Consider the following 18,114-nt stretch of genomic DNA (forward strand, 5'->3'; position numbering starts at 1 on the left):
CAAGAGCAAAAGAGGTTCGAACACATGGCCGTATCAAAGAGGGAACTGGAAGAAAAAAAGTGCTTAAGAGAATAACTCTTCCACACACCATCGTTTTGGATAACCCTCACTGATTGTAGCTGAGCGCGTTTCCAAAAACACTGCAATCTATGCCTGAAATTCTGTACGTAAAGGTACAAGTACATGCTGGGTGTTTGGTATTGTGCGTGCTTACTCTATGTGAAGAGTGTGTGTTTGGTTGTTGTGATCATGTGGATGTCGATATCTGCCTGGATCCCAGGTGCAGGTGACAGTTGTCATCTGTGAGGTCGCACAGCTGAGGTTTCTAGGCTTCTGGGCAGGAACTACAACCCACAGATACACACATGAATAAATATTTGTAAAAAAAAAAAAAAAAAAAAAACAACCTTTGGATCATTAATATTAAAAGGAAATCAAGAATGAAAACAAAAACAATGATGATTCAAACTTACAACTGACATAGTTCCAGACGGAGTACTCCTCGCCTGTTGTGTCACCACAACTGAGTAACAGAGCGTTAATGTCTGTTGTTGGGATGGTCAGGTTTTCTACAGAGATAGCCTTGACTCTGGCTCCGATGCTGATCAGAGGGTATTGGCTCTTTTTGACGGCTATGCTGGTGATATTGACTCCTTTGGGGGGAACACAGCAGAACATGGCACTGGTGCCTTCTCTCAGCACCCGCTGGAATGGGAACATCTTGGTCTTATCCTTTGCCTTACATCCTACAGGCCACAGAGGAAAGTAATGAGGACCTGACCAGCCTCGCATACGAGCAGTGGTGCTACTAAACACATCTATAATCCCTTGGATGTTCTCGAACCACTGAACCCTCACTACCATCACTACCTTAGTACAAGATGCTCAACAAAGTGAGAGATGTCAAATCTGGATGTGTGGAAGTATAAAGGCTACTATATACAACATAATGTTACGCATTGAAGTTAACATTGCATCAGACATTTGCAATGACTGAAAACATGTCGTACAATCGTTGAGAAACACTAATTTAAAGATTGGTGAAAGGGAAGAGAAAATGGATGCTGGCCTCACTCTTGCTGAGAAAACAGAAGCTAGTGTTTATCTGATGTCATGTTCTTATCAGTGAGTGCACACAGGAAACAGATCTGTTCCCTATATATATTTGGTTTGGTTTTACTCACACACATTGAATATTATGGTTTAGAACAGGATCATCTCACCACAATTAGTTACCCATTTGCTCCAGGGACTCGGGGCAGACTGATTGTAGAAATATCGTATCCTGACCGAGTGATCCACACACTCCAGAGGCAGATCAGAAGTCCATGTCCATGTGTGTTCGTGTGAATCTGCAGAGGGTGCACTGACATTTTTCTAGATTAACAGAGAAAAATAATACATACATTTGAGTTTGCGTTGGTAGTTATCCATGACGTCATCGTTCATAGAAAATCCAGTTAAAAGCAGCATAATCACGACCATAAAATGCTTGAGATGTAACTAAACAGAGGTTTCAAGCAGCAAGAAATTCCAGGCAAAAAAAAAAAAATCTTCAGTACTCACGTTGTAAATAATAGTGTGGCTTTCAGTACGGCTGATCTGGATCTCATTAATTTCAGCCACTATGCCACTGTGGTTTACCAGCCAGCTCACCACAAGGCTTTGCCTGCCCCTATCAGCCTGTAGATTACTGATGCTCGGTACTGGAAGCTGCCAAACTGAAACAAAATTCAACACAATGTCTGTAAAATTGTAGGTCATATTTGAGATTCACAATAGGAACTGAAAGAATTGAAATGAATTAAGCTTACCAGTGTCCAAGCAGCATCCACTGAGATACTCCGAAAATATTAGATACAACCGAAGCAGGATAATCAAAGACTTTCTGAAACTTTTCATCCTCTCAGCAGAAAAACGATCGAAGTGAAACCAGAGGGAAGCACTGACTGTTAACTGCCTGTGCTTACTCAGTCTCATGAGCCAATGATTAATGACAGCCTGACTGCAAATACTTTCATAGTATTGTGTAATAATGTCACCTCGAAACCCCAGGGTGTGCAAATGTCAAACGGATGTTGCTGTTTTACACATGGCAGAATACACATAAAAAACGGATGTGTTCCACAAGCGTTTTATATACAGCACAATATTAATATGGCACATCACAGTTCTGATTACAGAGATTACAAGAGAACACATATCCAACAAAATATTATTACTGCTGACAGTGCATAAAGCAATTTACACACAATAAATTATCAGAAAAGGAGGTGAACAGAAAAAATATAGCAATTCTTTACAGAAATCAATTACAGTATCAGATAGCAAGATTTTTGGCACTTAAGTGAGAAAAATGAAGCTCCTCCTCCAACACAGTGTGCATAGGTAGCCTTTCCATAAAACTATACATATATTTAATATCTATACAATAATGTCAGTATATTTATATGTCTTTTAGATGCTCACAGTCCCTCATAAATATTATTAAAGATCACATGGAGAAATAATAGCACTCTATACATAGTTTGGGGAAAGACTCGATTGGCTTCTCAAATATTTCCATTTTCTTTTAAGTGCTCATTGGAAAATAGATTCAATACCTCTATGCAGATTTCCTGGTGCTTTAGGTACCTCTGCCACCAAACAAGTCCAACGCATAATAAAAAGAATTATAGTAGAAGTAAAAACACAAGGAGTACAAGTATAAAAGCTGATTTACAAATAGCTTGTTTGCAAAAAGGCACAATGGTTTCATCACGCAGGAAGAGAATGATTAATGTCTGACATACACTGACAAAGGCACATCCAGTCTGCGTATGCTTCCTCCCTGCAACTATTCCCTTATCTGATTATACAGGTTTTAAAAATGAACCTATATCCATCACATTTAGATGGATGCAAATGCACACATTCACAAACACATGTAAGCAACAGATATACTGTATTATTGTCAGTCCAGTTATGTGTCTGGCAACTTGCACTGTTTGTTTCTCTTGAATGATTCTCAGAGATAAACGATGTTCTCCTCGCCTCCCTCCTCCCCGTTCTGTCCTTCAAGAGAGAGGTAAGCCTGCGGGGGAAGGAGGGGGGTGAGAGAGGGAGAGGAGGAGTAGTCCTCGTAAAGTCCATGACCTGTGACCTCTGACCTCCAGGGCCCCAGGGATCGCCTGTCCAATGGTGGGCTGAAGTCTGCTGGAAGGAGAGCAACAGAAGATCTTAAGACAAAGATCACCACAGTATGGTTTCTTACAATCTTGTATGATTTCATATGCAGTTAATATTTTTACTGTTGTTGGTCCTGTGTGGCTGTGCAGCGACCCTGCTTCCGAATGGGTGCACAGAGTCGTTCAGAGGCCGAGGGCAGCTGTGGTTGTTGCTGTAGTTTGGGTACGTCAGACCGCCTGGAGGCTGTTTGCTGTGTGCCTGGCTCAGCAGGGTGTTGAGGCTGTTGTACAGGCTGGCGCTGAGGCCGAGGTTAGCGGTGTAGCTGGAGCCATGCAGGAGGCCGTCGTGGTTCTTCCTCGACGTGGAGAGCAGACACTGGTGCTGGTTGTTGTTGGCGGGCTGGTGGGGGTGGTTATGCTGGAGGGAAGTGAGCAAAGCTGCTTCATTTTCATACACTGAACAGCTGCCATCCAGACTGCCTGAGCGGCTGTGGCTGGTCACCTGGGTGAATGAAACAACAGCAAAAGAGCAGAGGACATGGTTTGCTCAACAGTGTTCAGTGAGTTTTTTATTTATTTTTTTTTGCTGCCTTCCCCTTCCTGTCTTTCCTTCTCCCCCCTCTCATACCTTGTATCCATCCAGTGGTATTGTAACAGGCAGACTGCTCTGGCGGGTGTGTCTCCAGCTCTGGAGAAGCCTCTGCTGGGCTTCAATCCTCTCCTTCTCCCTCTCCACACTCCTCTGGCCCTCCCTCAGTCTGTCCAGATTTTGCTGATACTCCAGCAGCTGGGCCTCCAGCTCCTCACGCTCGCAGCGCAGACGCTCAGCCTCCAAGAAGCACTGCTGCTCTCGTTGCTCCAGCACAGTCTCCTGTGCGCTCTGTAAACACACAAGGCACATGCGCATCAGAAAGTTCAGGCACCATCTATCTCTCTCTGTGGTTATGATAGATTTACACACAACTGGGAGTAAAGGCTTTTAAATAAGCTTGCAACTTCAGCACAACTGGATATCAGATTTGCAGTATTAAAAACATTTGACAGCTTTTGGTCATCTGTTCTTTTTTTCCCCATCTGTCTTATTGTTTGTGTTTCTTCTCTTGCACTTAGTCAAATGTAGGCACAAGTAATAATGGCAAAACAACAAGCAGAGAATATTGCAGCTACAGTATCTAAAACAACACATTTTAGTGTTGGACACAGAGCAAGTGACAAAAGCCTTGACGGACAACAATGAACTGCTGCCACGTTTTTGATTTCATCAGAATATGTGTTCAGAAACGAATTACGTAGTAAGCCTCATGTACAGGCGGGAACTCCCATTTGCCTGTGGAGGTTGAAGGAAAAAGGAAGTGACAACACTTCACCACAAGATAACACTTCAGTTTCACTGCACATTATGAGCTGATAGTGTATATTTAGACCTGTTTCTATTAACTGTATTATTGAGTCAAGGATGTAGCATATCAACTGGTGGTGTTTTTTACTTTTTACATTGTATTTGAGAGCTGTGATTCAGATGTGATGAGAGGGATGTGGCAGAAAGTGGCACAGATGAAAAATATGGGTGAGACCTCAGTGTGCCCAAAGCTAAGCACAACACTTTTTGTGTAGCACCAAGCCGCCTTGGAATGAGAACAGAGAAAGACAGGAAAGACAAGTGAGAGAACATTTAAGTGAGAACATCAGCTGTGGCTCACCTGTTTTTTCTCTCTGACCAGACACTCTTTGTCCCAGCGCTGCTGCTCCTGTTTCAGCTTCACATGGAGTTTCTGCACCTCAACCACTTCTTCTTTCTTCCTCTCTAAACCCTTCTTTTCTACTTCCTCTTTCTTCTTATCAATATTCTTCTGTTTCTCCTGCTCCTGGTTAAAAACAGAATGAAAAGGCAACTAAATTCTAGTCTTACTTCCTCAAACCACAGATACACTGGTATGAGTCTACATGTAGTAAAAACATTTATTTCAACACGAATATCCTGTGACTGTTACCAGACTGTTTTGTAGGGAAGTCAGGGTTCGGAGCTGAGGTCTTTCTCCCTCCTGGAGAAGGAGTTTCTGGACTTCATAGCAGCTGTCCTGGAGGGTCACAGCAGCCTGCAAACACAAGGAGGAAACAACTGATTACTACCCATAATATAAAAAGTTTAAGGCTGATATCAGGCTGGAAATGTGACAACATCTTTACAAATTCAAATCCAGTTTTATTGAATCCATATCCCTCCAAACCACATATCAAAACTATTTAAGTTTAGATTTTGGTTAGATTAGGGTAGATTTAAACATTTTACAACAAGCTTTGTTCATCAAAATACATTTACATACACTGTGCCAACTGATCAATTAACTCTGTCCTTTCAGTCTGGATATCAAACCACAGATAGTGAGACTTGTGTATTTTCTCACCTGCAGACTGTAGAGAAGCTGAGTCAGGCTCTGGACACTCTCTGCCACCTACAGGACAATGTGTTAATACAGGGGAACAGTAATGTACACTTACACATTAGCAAACATTGCTGATGGGAACTACAGTGATTGAACCTTTAACAGTGTCCCTTTGGTGTCTCCTCTCCTCAGATCGACAGCAGAGCTCCACAACACGCTATCCGGCCCCGTCAACTCGGTGTCTGATCCGAGAGAGGTGGAGCTCATACTGAGCGTGCTGAGATAATCTGCTGTAGGAGCAAGGAAATGGAGAAGGACCATGGTGAACGGCACATCTTGTGTATTATGCAATGTGGTTCACCCACATCAGTAAAGGTCAACTTTTATGTGAGAGAGCAACGTCAACTTGAGGACAAACATACAAAATGACATTCAGAATTACAGTGTATATCTGCGGCTCACGTTCAGAGGGAGACTCCTGGATGCTGCTGCCGTGACTGTTGTAGCTGCAGCACTCTGGTCCTCGGACAGGAGAGTTCTGACTTTGCACAGAAAGGCCATCGCGAACCTGAAGAATGTTGATCAGATTCTCTGCTGCAAAAGAAGCGAATGTATGTCAAAACTCGTGATTATTCTGTGAACAACACAAATCTACACCATATTACTTTCAAAAAAACAAAGATTCAGTTGCAACTATTAGTCGTTTCCTACAATACTGTAGGAAGCTCTCAGCAAGACTGGTGAGTGAACAGCTGTTGATACTTACGCTCGCGATGTAGCAATAGCAAAATTTACAAATAACTCCTTTAAGTGTCCCAGGAAGTCACAAGCAGTCAGTATTCATTCACAGGAACAGAGAGCCATGCTATGCTTTTTTCTGCCCAGCAAATTAAATTGTCTGCTCAGCAAAAGGGAAAAAAACTCACAGGACAGTGAGGGAGATGTCACGAAGCATGCGCAGCACATGGCAACACAAGGTCTAATCAACCAGAATAAGTGAAAACACCTGTGTAAGTGTACCATGGCTAATTAGCTATGTACTAGGGGCTTTAAGAAACTGGTATAATTTGTTCAAATTGATATATAAAGTGTAAAAACTGTAAAAACTCCCAAAAATATTGCGTAAAGCCCCCTTTTCAGCAAGGAGTCAGCCCTGTGTATAAAGTGCTATAGTGTTGGATTCAATATTTGATATCTATATTTGATTTCTCAAACATAGATATCATACAATAGGAAATATAGATCAACATAGATTTCCACACACCCAAAAGATTTGTATTTCAAAGTCAGTGTGGTGATGCAGATGAAAGTGAAAGTGAGAAGATTAACTGAGCAGTCTGCCAGAGTGGTGCATTCATATTCCTTTTTTTTGGTAGTTTAGTCATAAATCATGATAATAAGCCGCTGTTAGGCTGACGAAATATATTCTCAAACTGATATACACAGCATGACTCCATCACCACATAGCCACACAGTAGCTTTCTCACCTTCTCTGAGTGCAGCTGTCAGCAGTGAGGAGGCCTGCCGTGGCACCTCACTGTCTGTATCTGATTGCACCAGCAGATGGCGATGTGGTACAGGTTCTGGTGAGCGGAGGGTTAACTCAGTGAGCTCAGCATACAAGTGCAACTTCTCCTCCAGGCTGCTGCAGATACGCTGGTCCTGACCCAACAGTGTCTCTGCACAAAACATGCACTATGATTCAGACATTGTTTTTTATGGTTTATATCACAGAATGATTTTTGATGTTTCATAGCTACACAAGCTCTCCACAATATAAACAAATGACATCTTGACGAACACAGATAACAGATAAAATGTGCGTGTTCATTGTGCATTTTTTTTTTTTTTACCTTGGAACTTGTTGATCTTCTGAACCCTTGCTTCTGCAGCTCGCCTGACCTCCTCTGTCTCAGCACTTCGCTCTTCCTCCTCCTCTTCCTCAGGACAACTGCCAGGTAGACAAGTGGGTTAGATAATGAGTAACACACATACACTTGCAGACACTGGCCATGCACACAGATTCAAAGTAGGACAAACACACACCTCTCCACAGCTTGTCGTATGTGTCTCATCCATGCATTCCTCTCCTCTCGGGTGGTGGTGTGAACTTCATACATCTCTGGTCCCACTGAGGAGGCGGAGATAAGGAACATCCCTCTCTCCTCATTGGCTACTTCTCGAACTATGAGCTTCTGCAGAGGGATTACTGGAGGCTTCTGGTCCTGAAAGAGTGGATAGAGCCCATAAAAATGGGGTTGACGGATTGAAGGAAATGGATGGACAGTGGGCCAAGGTGTCTGGGTTGAGGCTTACCACAGCAGCAAATATGAAACGCTGGTCTTTCTCTTGTAGGAAAACTAGCACATCTGTGAGCAGGAGCGCCAAAGTATCTGAAAACGTAGAAAAGTAGAAATACATGCAGATTGGTTGTTTCAAAACTCAAAAAATCTAGTGGCACAGATGATGTCATACACACCTTTTAGACGTCCTGTGGCAGTCTTCCAGTAGACCAGCCCTTTATGCTGCAGATACCTGTGTTTGCTGTGCAGGTCCTGTTTGCGAAACACCTTGCCATTCTTGAGCTTGGCAAAGCTCTTGTTCTCCAGCCGGGCCAACACTTCCTGCAACTCCTGACACCTCTCATACTTATTCACAGTCAGGTCCACTGTGGTGACGACGTCACGGATCTGAACCAGGGCACTTGATAAGTCACAGTGTTCTTGACTTCCCTCTGTGGGGGCAGAGAGGCAGCACAGAGATAATAAAAACAAACACAGTTTTTCAATTATGCTGCATTCAAAGTAAAAATAACAAGACTACATGTAAACGTAGTACACAGCTGGACTGTGTATTGGGTGTGGAGTGTGGGGGTTTGGCTAAGCCTCTTGTGACAGGCGGTCAGGCAGTCACCCAGCCTGCCTGGGTTCCCGGGCTTATCAGGATCTGCAGCAAGGTAGAGTTGTGCTTCCAATTCATTGAGACTCGCCTCCATTACGGCAAACTACATTCATTACATGTACCATATTGCCATAGGCTATAAACGCCCCCTTAATAGAAACTGTTTGAGCCATTTTTATTTTGAAAGAGAAACAGTCGTTAGGGAAACTCCAACTCAGTAACGAGGCATTCGGCTGACCAATGGTGGAAATATGATCACTCAGTCAGTCAGCGAATCAGTCATGGACATTTGTGATTATAGGACTGGCCCCGCTCTTGCAGTCGAGCCAAAAACTTCAGACATTTAGGCTGTTTATATATTCCACACAAAGCACAGTCACACAAAGAGACGTGTTTCACACATGTTAGCTCTCTGCTTACATAACTGTTAACAGATTTGTGTAGGACACAGTAGAGCTGACTTACCCTGAGTGTACTGTAATATCCTCTCCAGCAGCACTGGATACTTGGTGATACGCTGAGTGACCAGCAGGATGAATTCAGGAACCTCTCTCCGCCTGACCAGAGAGTTATTGCTCTGTTGCTGTGAACAGAGATAAAAACTCAAAATAAGAACGTCACCTGTTCAATCATTTTACTGTAAAACCCTCATTTTTTAAAAGCACAAGAGGTCAGGGGTCTTACTCTGACAAAGTTTTGGAGTTTCTTATTCTGTTGCTGCAGGTCTTTGAAGACATTGACAGCCTCGGTGTGGTGACTGCAGAACTCGCCGTACACCTGCTTCATCTTCTCAGCGTTTTCATCTGAGAACTGAGAGAGAGAGAGAGAGAGAGAGAGAGAGAGAGAGAGAGAGAGAGAGAGACAGTATCAGACAGTGAGTGTAGACTTGTATCTGTGTCTTTATATGCATGAATGAATCTTCACCAACCTGCTGAAGCAGTATGTCTCCAATCTGAAGGATGAGATAATTTCGGGGGTTCTCAGGTTGGGTTGCGGCCTGTCGGCGTTCCTGCAGCGCTCCGAAGAGGTTCCTGTGGAAGAGCAGCAAGGGATCCAAGCACGGGAAGATCCGGGCCACACAGTCCCAGTCCAGCTGCAGCTCCTCCAGCATGCCTCTCCTGAACACCTCCGACATAACCGTCAAGGTTTGGATGTGGTGCAGCTCTGTCTGCATCAGCTCTGTGGGGGAAGGTGATTATAACAGAATTTTAGAAGCAATGGGTAAGATTGGCCAGAAGCAGATTTCAACAGCTACATGGACATTTTGTGGGAAAAAATAAGAGTAGCAAAGCTTTTTATGGATCACCAACGAGGAAGTGTGCGTCATGTATCCTGTCAGGTTTTCCAATCAATTAGCTTGATTACAGAAATGTGTCATTCTTTGCTTCAACCCACTGATGTTCAATTGAATCAATAAGATCTGCTTTACAATGCTCATAAAATAACACAAAGCTAAATGCTAGTAACACAAGTTTTTGGACGGAAGAAAGAAAGAATCTTCTCACCATAAATAACATCCTGTCGTTTAACGGTGTGCCTGTCGTGTTGCCTGCAGAACTCCGGACTGACTGCCAGACTCCATGACTCTGCGTCGAGGCCGAGCAGGTCAGCTGACAGGTCGCTCAGCAGAGGAGCATCAACAGCATCTGTGAGAACAAAAATAATGAACAATGTCTTAATTCTGAATCACTGTCCCCGCTAAGAAACTGAAATCCGGTAAGTCTGTCTTCCTCACCCTGTGTAATGATTGGCGGCTCGGTGGTTGGGGGAGTCATTGTGACCGGTGTTCCCTCATCAGACAATAAGCTGCTAGCACAAGCTGTCGCGCTGCATTCTCCGTCCACTCCCGCTGAGTCACTCAGCCGTCTGCAGAGAAACAAATCAAGTTGGAAATGAACATGAAACATTTTGACAAAGACAAAGAGAGTGTTGGCATGTCGGTGCATGTCGTTGTTATTTATTCTTTTAATTGATTCCAGCATTTGCAGTCAGATTGAAAACAGACTCTTTTGTCGCAGTGGTCATATTCCAGATTTAACAAATCCAAGTATTGCTTCGATCTATTGGTGAAACCATAATGAGGGCACTGCCGTCCTACCTGCTGTCTATAGAGATGGAGAGGCTTTTGGTGAGAGGGACGGCTGTTTCTCTCTTCTCTCTGGTCATCGATGGCAGTGAAGAGGAGGAGGAGGAGGAAGGAGAAAAAATGGAGGCTGGAGAGTTGTCTTTCACAGAGTCTAAAGAGGAGATCGGGAGCAACAGGAACAAGGATCAGTCACACCGTGGAGGCTTTTCATCACTCTACAAATAAATACTTCAAAACTCTGTTCAGTATTCAGACATTTTGTTTATATCTGTGTAGTCACTGAATGCAACAGTAACTGGATTATGGAGCTGTGAGGAGGTCTGCAGTTGATATCTGTCACTGTGTAACTGGGCATCCAGCCCACAGTTGTGACAATATGTTGTAGTAATTGAAGCTGATTGTGTTTGACCTTCACACTGTTGTCAGACATCAATGAGTGAAGACACAGATTTCACATTAAGAAATAAAATGATCCTGTCAGTGAGAGAGAAACACTTCATACTCATGCACAAAAACACACGTGGACACAACCCAGGCCAGATCCCCCACTGAGATAGATTAAAATGTAACTTTGTTTTACCAGGAAGAGAACAAGGAAGAGGGGGAGAGTGGGGAGAAATAGCTCACTTAATACACTACAGGAGAAACAAGGGAGGACAGGTGGAAACCAAATGAATCAAAGACCAAGGGAGGACACTGTGGGAGAGGGGAGGGTGGTGGAGGTGGTGGTGGTGTGGGTGTGTGTGTGTGTGTGTGTGTGTGTGTGGGGGGGGGGGGGTCACATTGTAATTTCTGACTCACTCTGTGGGAGAGACAAGGTCTTGCTTTTCATTAGCAATGCGCTCCTCTCCTGCAGCTTCTGGGGAAAGACATAATCATATTAACATCAACAGATATGAATCACAGTTTGTGTTAAAATCCCCCCCCCCCCAACACATTGCAGGAGTTCCTTTGCCACTAAGTGTTGGAATTTGTTTGTCATCCTGCTGTACCCACCTCCTCTCAGGCTGCCTGTACTTTACTAAATGATATTCATATACATATATACATATACATATATATATATATGAAACAGCAAAGTAGAGTGTGACAAGAAACACAAGCTGGATTTGACACAGTCAGTAGACAGCTACAGATTTCTAACAATTCCCAAAAAGTCACAATAGTAATGGCTGCAGCATAGTAATAACATGATAGTGACAGGACCTGCAGAGTTTTTGACCACTAGTAGCGCTATGGAGCAATTTCTACAAGTGTTACAAGGACATGTGTAAATAGGCAAGTGTGGGCGGTGGTTTGATGATATTCCTCTAATCAACAGTTGCCATCACAAATGCACTAAGACGAGCAGAAAGAAAGAAAGAAAGGAAGTGAAAAAGAAGACTAGGCTAATAAACATGGGCGTAAACAATGCATGATTTAAAATATTTAAAGAATTGGTTTAGCAAATATTATTATTATGAGGAAGGGAGAATCACTGAATGTAAACATAAGGGCAGTAAAGGGTATCCTCCAGTGATTGTACTTGTAAGTATTGTACTTTCACGGATTTGGAAGATTAAATCTTTATTTAAAAGTCCCTGGTAGAGGTCAAACTCCAATCATGCTAGATGCTGCATTTCCTGTAACGCCACCTGAAGCATATTTTTGTTACAAACTTGAAGCCTCCAAGCTCAACATGGGATTGCCGAGATGATGTCAGAGTTATTTTCTCAGACTTGACAAATCTCATCCAGACCCACATTAGACACCAAACACCAGTTTTGGGAGGGAGTAGTTTTCACAACTATGAGTAAGTAAACTTGACCTATATGTGTTAAATTGGTGGAGTTTCCCTTTGGAAAAACACTTTCTCCATGAGACATTGTGTCACTCATGAATCATCATTTAAAAAGAAAACCCAAGTATGACTTTTGCACACATTTTGAAATGACACCACATTGTTTGTAACTGCGTCTTTATCAAAAATAAAAACACATCATCAAACACAAAGTGGTCCCAGACATGCATTGTCCATCACCAACAGCGGTTATTTAATGTTTATAAAGTCCTTTAGGCTGAATATTTCCTTTAAACTATTGTTTGAAATCATTCATCATTCTTGCTTGCTGGTTTTGGGATCAAATGAAGTGGGTGATGTCGGTGGTTACCTTTCCACAGGCTGCAACAGACTCTCGACAGTTCTTATGGACATTCAGGAAACAGTCTGCAGGCAAAGGCAAATCCCAGTTAATTTCATCAGTTAAGTGATAATAAACACAATTACCACATCTCTGGATTCAATGTCCAGATGGCTGTCCAACTGCTCTGCTCCTCTGCACTGGTGTTGAATTTGTGGGAGGAAGAAAACTGACTTCACGTCCTCTACTGATCGTAACATCAAGGTAGCACGTGCAAGGAGATTTACACAAACCCTAAACAGTTCAGCCACCACAGCACATAAAACAACAACAGTACTGACAGCATAATACTTACTGGAGCACTGCAACAGCTCCTTCCCAGAAACAGACTTATCACAGGCCACACAGAGAGCCGGACCAGATGGAGACACGGGAACAAACTGGTGTCCATTAGTGGTTCCTGACTTCTCCTTTCCCTCCTTTACCTCTTTGCCCTTCACCTGAAAGTCATAAATATCCAGCTGACATTTACTGGAGTCAATGCCACAATATCATGTTAAAGCACCAAAGAAGAAAGCATGACTCCGAGCAGCAGGCAGAAAGAGGCATACGGTGGTTATCTTCTTGCTGAAACACACCTGTTAAAGTGGAGTTAGTTGAGATAAAGGGGCCTCTGAGCGAGCTCTTCTGTTTACTTTGTTAAGGTCCGCGGGGACGGCCGCTGTTGTGGTGGGTGTCCTTAAGGGGGAATTAGGGGGGATTCCTCTGTGTATGTGTGTGTTTATTTTCTCATCAAACTTAACAAGGAAGTCTACGAGTGCATGTTTGTTTTTTGACTGTTCATGTGCATCGCGTGTCTGTGAGTACATGGAAACATGCTCTTGGACATATACACACGTGTTTAGAAGATTGAGAGTATACTATGGAATGTGTTTTGGTTCCTCACGCTGTGTGGTGGGGGTCTATGTATTATGTAAGAGGATATTTTCTCTGTGTCCCGTTGCTAAGACCTGAGGAGAGAGAATTTTCTCCTTGCCAAATAAAGGCACAGTGAACATACAATGGCTCTCCAGCACAGGAATTCTGACCTGGCTCGTCTGAGAGGTGGTAAACCTTTTACTGTGCACTTTGGAAGTCCGTTCAGCTCTGACTTTTTTTCTTTTATTTTCTTTTTTTTTTTTTTTAAAGTTCAACTATAGGGATTTTTCAATCATGTTTTGAACACATGTAGGTGAAATCTTAGGCAGCAGGAATCACATTTCTCACTCTGTTGCCTCACCTTGGTCTTGTTGCGAGTGCTGGACATCCTGCTCTTGAGGAAGCTGAATGTCCGGCTGACTTTGTACTTCTCTGACTCGACCTTAGATGGGATTATGTATTTATCCCACTCCTCATCCTCGATCCTGTTTCAGTATAAACATCTCAGTCAGCAGTCATCACGACTTCTCACATCATTTTGGCCTATGGAAGACGGTAACACTCAAACCCAACATGCACACGCTTTATAAAACTAGTCATTACTTTTAATAGACTATGAAGAGTTGAATAATCAGGTACACTGGTGTCATGCTGGAATGAAAGAATGTCCAGACAGTCTTCCAGGACCCCTGGTCTACAGATTATTACTCTTAACAACATGCTTGGCATGCTTGGAAGTCACTAAGGATTGTAGTAGATACTATTTATAGTATGACCTTGGCAAGATGCAATTAATAATGTGTCAGCTATTTATAAAAACTTATGCTAGTCACATTAGGCATTCTAGGTGAAAGGCAACAACGGCAAAACGTAAAGAAACAAGAGAAAGACATGCAACATCACACCAAACCTAAACTGTGACATGAAATTAAAAGTGTTAATACAACTCATTTCTGAAGGTTCTTAAATGACCAAATACAGCTGCAAAGAATCCACATGGTTAATGGATGAGTTGGAGAATGGTTATGACGGGGTTAGAATGAGTTCAGCCACACATGCATGGCTGTGAGGTTGTTTTGGTGAAAACATACTCTTTGAGGAACTCTGTGAGGGTGAGGTGTTGGACTGATGCACTGCTCTCTTCCTCTGCTGACTGGGCCCGCTTACGGAAACCCAAAACCCTGCATGGATATAACACACCTCAGACCAGGTTGTTGTTTTTCCAGCTTATCAGGAGACCCCCCAAAAAAAGTTGACAATATGTATAGCATCTAAAATTAGAGTCTACAATTCTGGGCCTGTTAGGAAAAGTTAAGATGACAACAGGTTTTACATTGTGACAGTCACATGGCTGTTTGTGCAACATAGTGTTTTAGTAAACCATATAAAACATTAGCAAATGCTTAAGACAGGGGCAACATCAACATTTTATTAAGATTGGATTAACTGGGATATTGTGAGGGACAAAAATGGTCGGTGAGTCCGATCAGTCTGGTGTCGTGAATATTGTAACATTAATATGATCTATTCAAATGCAATAATCCAATGATCTAATATGATAATCTAATTGTCTAACATGATTGTCTAAAATGTTTCCACTGTTAGCAATGCATGGTTGTTAGCAAACAAATGCATTAGTGCATGATAAATTTATGAGGCAGTGAGATTAAATAAACTGTAAAATGAACATGGATTGTGGCAATTGTGAATACAAAGAAAACAAGCAAAATTTGTTACATGGTAGGATTATAAAGCAGATGTTAAGTCAGTACATCTGTTAAAACGTATATTGAAAACACATACTAGAACATGTACACACAACAAATGCAGTATCATTGATGTGGTCCAGAAAAGAGCTAGATGTTTGCGAGGTTTGATGTCCAGGAAAGCCCTGAGTTTTGCTGTTTACTCAGGGTTATTTTGAGGTTGCAATCAGAGCGTATTCTGGCCCCGGCCTTGCAACAGGAAGTATGTCATATCCTGCACACTCAGACCCCAACCACAGGTTTAACACTGGAGATACACATACACACACAAATGCACACATACACACATGCAGGCTCATCTGAGCCAATGTCTAACCACTGGTCAACACTGATGCCTAAAAAGGGAGGAACATCTGAGCAGGACCCTGCAGAGTTGACTGGGTCTTGCCTGAGCTCCCAAAATGACAAGCTGGTTTTACCTCTTTTCTCTGGGCGTCTCTGTCAGGCTGAACGCTCTCTGCTCTGTAATGTAGAGGAACAAAATTAGGAAAATAAGTAAGTCAGAAACACATGTAAATAGAGCTGAAGACATGATTACAGATTCTAGGTTAATCAGCCGAGAGGGTTAAAAACCATCATCCTAAATCAGAATCAACTTAGAAGCAAATACAGGCATCCCTGAACCAGCCTGGATCCAGCAAACCCCTACAGAGAAAGAACAAACACAGCAAACAAGTTTTGCCTTGAAAAACCAGATGACAGTAAAGATGGAAAAAATAAAAACCAAGAGGGAAACAAAATCTGGTACCCAAACAGAAGCAAAAAGATCCTTCAGGGTAGAAACAAATCCGCCTTCAGATGATCTATAAGAGTTATATAAAGAAGACATTTTTCCAAAGCCTCAGGATATCCAAATCTTAAAGATTCAAACCTCTACTTGTCAGTCATTAAAGAGTATTTTGGATGACTATTGTTTTATTACGAAGAAAAAAGTCTTGGCATTGAGCTTTGGAGAAAGTCTGCTTCTGATCATCCAGCAATTCAAAATAATACTGAAAGTTATTTACTGAGACAGTGGTTTATGCATTGCACATTATGAGGGCCACAGTCACCACCAAGAGCTAAATCTTACCACAGATACAGGGCTGGACAATTTGATGAGAAACATCATTGTTTTGCAAAATTGTTTGATCATTATATATCTCTGCGAATCCTTTTACTTCAGAATGATTTGATTTCTCACTACATCAAGACTAATTCAGCTGTTTCACTTCCAACTTGTATAAATATACTTTTAAATTACAGTGAGTCCTGAGAAGTTTAAATATACCAAACATGCCTTTTAATTGTGCAACTCTTGGTAATTACATCGGTTTGTCCCATGGTTCACCAGAATGAGCAAGAAGAGACAGTGAAATGCATTCACCAACCAACCGGCAGTGTACTTGTACTTACTAACTTGGTTGAGACGCGAGAGGGATTTAGAGAGAGATAAAGCTTGAAGTAGAGAACGGCCGCTGCTGCTGAATGCACCATCTACACAGGATAAAGCATGGCCTTAATGCCGCACACTCACTCATACACATGAGTAGTGCGATTATATCAAAGCTGACCGTAAACAGACATATACTTTATAGAGGTTCAGTTGATTTATGACACCTGTCTGGTCCCCCCCCCCCCCGTTAGACATGTGGAACATGTGTCCATTCAGCTGGCTCCTGGGAACAGAAAGGTCACAGGGCAAAGGGGTCAAAGTTCACTCACCTTCTGCCAGGTCAGTGATGGTTGCGTCTCGGTTTAGCAGCGGCCGTGTCGGCTTCGCTTTGGGGGAGGAGTAGGAGTAGGAGCGTAGACGAACCTCGGCCTCCTCTGGATTCTGGGTGAGGGAACAAGTCAGAAGGAACAGATCAGTCCGAGCTGTGAGCAGAGGTTCGCAGGTTCAGTCCTGTGAACAGGAAACTCGGAGGACAGCAGGATTTTGCGGAGCTGACGGATCAATATGTCTGACTTTTTTGTTCACATTATTGAGCTGCTGACAGTCTGAACTCCTCAACTGATGTTAGTCTATAATCCTCCCTGTTCACTGGGTTTTCAGTGTTTTATTGTGTCTGAAATGCATATTTACAATAAACTCTGCTGCCAAAATGTTTTCGATGATAATAAATTAAATCAAAATGCATGAATGGGAGGTGTGATACATCAGCTCCGTTCAGCACATCATGCTACAATGGAAACAGACTCTAGGACACAGGTGACCTACTTATCTGATCTGTTGACAAAAGTTCAAAGTCAAACTGTCGTACTATGTGACACAATTTCATGAGTTTACAGTCGTAGGAAATCAGTCAGAATAATAATTTCCATCTCTGTCTAGAGGGCAATATATTCATAAAGTTTTATTTTGTTGTTTGGAATAAAGATGTGGGACAGCCGGACTCTACAGGCAGTCTGTCTCAGGCCACATGCGATTTTACATGGATGGAGAAAATTGAGGGTGTACCTTTGTGGACTTCTGCGAGCTGCTGGAGTGTGTGCGGTTAAAGTCTGGCGACGTGTTGAAAGAGTCCCGCTCCTCTCCAAGGCTGGACCGCAGGATGGACTGCTGCTTTGAAGACGAGCAGGGGTAGGAATGTCCCAGTATGTCCTCTTCCCCGCTGTCACACTCAAGACTAGGACTATTTACACATAAACACGGAGGCAACCACACACACACACACACACACACACACACACACACACACACACACACACACACACACAAAAACACACACACACAAAAACACACACACACACACACACACACACACACACACACACACACACACACACACA

General features: G+C 42.7%; 1 protein-coding gene across 9 annotated transcripts in view; it reads right to left on the bottom strand.

Annotated features, from left to right (window-relative positions):
- Positions 1-1,566: 1,566 nt before the first annotated feature.
- Positions 1,567-18,114, bottom strand: part of LOC130169934 (rho guanine nucleotide exchange factor 28-like) — a 39,679-nt gene continuing 23,131 nt past the window's right edge. For 2 of the 9 annotated variants that reach the window (XM_056376988.1, XM_056376995.1), the window contains 29 exons: positions 17,783-17,957; positions 17,047-17,158; positions 16,738-16,818; positions 15,762-15,804; positions 14,668-14,757; positions 13,938-14,061; positions 13,014-13,158; positions 12,689-12,744; positions 11,340-11,397; positions 10,551-10,689; positions 10,188-10,318; positions 9,958-10,098; positions 9,381-9,631; positions 9,137-9,262; positions 8,918-9,035; positions 8,031-8,285; positions 7,868-7,944; positions 7,598-7,776; positions 7,405-7,502; positions 7,039-7,230; positions 6,014-6,145; positions 5,708-5,841; positions 5,573-5,620; positions 5,159-5,263; positions 4,868-5,032; positions 3,796-4,047; positions 3,291-3,669; positions 1,815-3,195; positions 1,567-1,721 (listed from right to left, as the gene is read on the bottom strand). In XM_056376988.1, the coding sequence (XP_056232963.1) occupies positions 3,008-3,195; positions 3,291-3,669; positions 3,796-4,047; positions 4,868-5,032; positions 5,159-5,263; positions 5,573-5,620; positions 5,708-5,841; positions 6,014-6,145; positions 7,039-7,230; positions 7,405-7,502; positions 7,598-7,776; positions 7,868-7,944; positions 8,031-8,285; positions 8,918-9,035; positions 9,137-9,262; positions 9,381-9,631; positions 9,958-10,098; positions 10,188-10,318; positions 10,551-10,689; positions 11,340-11,397; positions 12,689-12,744; positions 13,014-13,158; positions 13,938-14,061; positions 14,668-14,757; positions 15,762-15,804; positions 16,738-16,818; positions 17,047-17,158; positions 17,783-17,957 (3,994 nt within the window). In that variant the 3' untranslated portion in view covers positions 1,567-1,721; positions 1,815-3,007. Of the gene's footprint in view, positions 1,722-1,814; positions 3,196-3,290; positions 3,670-3,795; positions 4,048-4,867; positions 5,033-5,158; positions 5,264-5,572; positions 5,621-5,707; positions 5,842-6,013; positions 6,146-7,038; positions 7,231-7,404; positions 7,503-7,597; positions 7,777-7,867; positions 7,945-8,030; positions 8,286-8,917; positions 9,036-9,136; positions 9,263-9,380; positions 9,632-9,957; positions 10,099-10,187; positions 10,319-10,550; positions 10,690-11,339; positions 11,398-12,688; positions 12,745-13,013; positions 13,159-13,937; positions 14,062-14,667; positions 14,758-15,761; positions 15,805-16,737; positions 16,819-17,046; positions 17,159-17,782; positions 17,958-18,114 lie in introns of those variants that run through there. The other 7 variants (XM_056376990.1, XM_056376991.1, XM_056376989.1 and 4 more) reach the window with 7 other exon arrangements.

Source organism: Seriola aureovittata, chromosome 5 (assembly GCF_021018895.1).
Source record: "Seriola aureovittata isolate HTS-2021-v1 ecotype China chromosome 5, ASM2101889v1, whole genome shotgun sequence".
Classification (NCBI taxonomy): Eukaryota; Metazoa; Chordata; class Actinopteri; order Carangiformes; family Carangidae; genus Seriola; species Seriola aureovittata.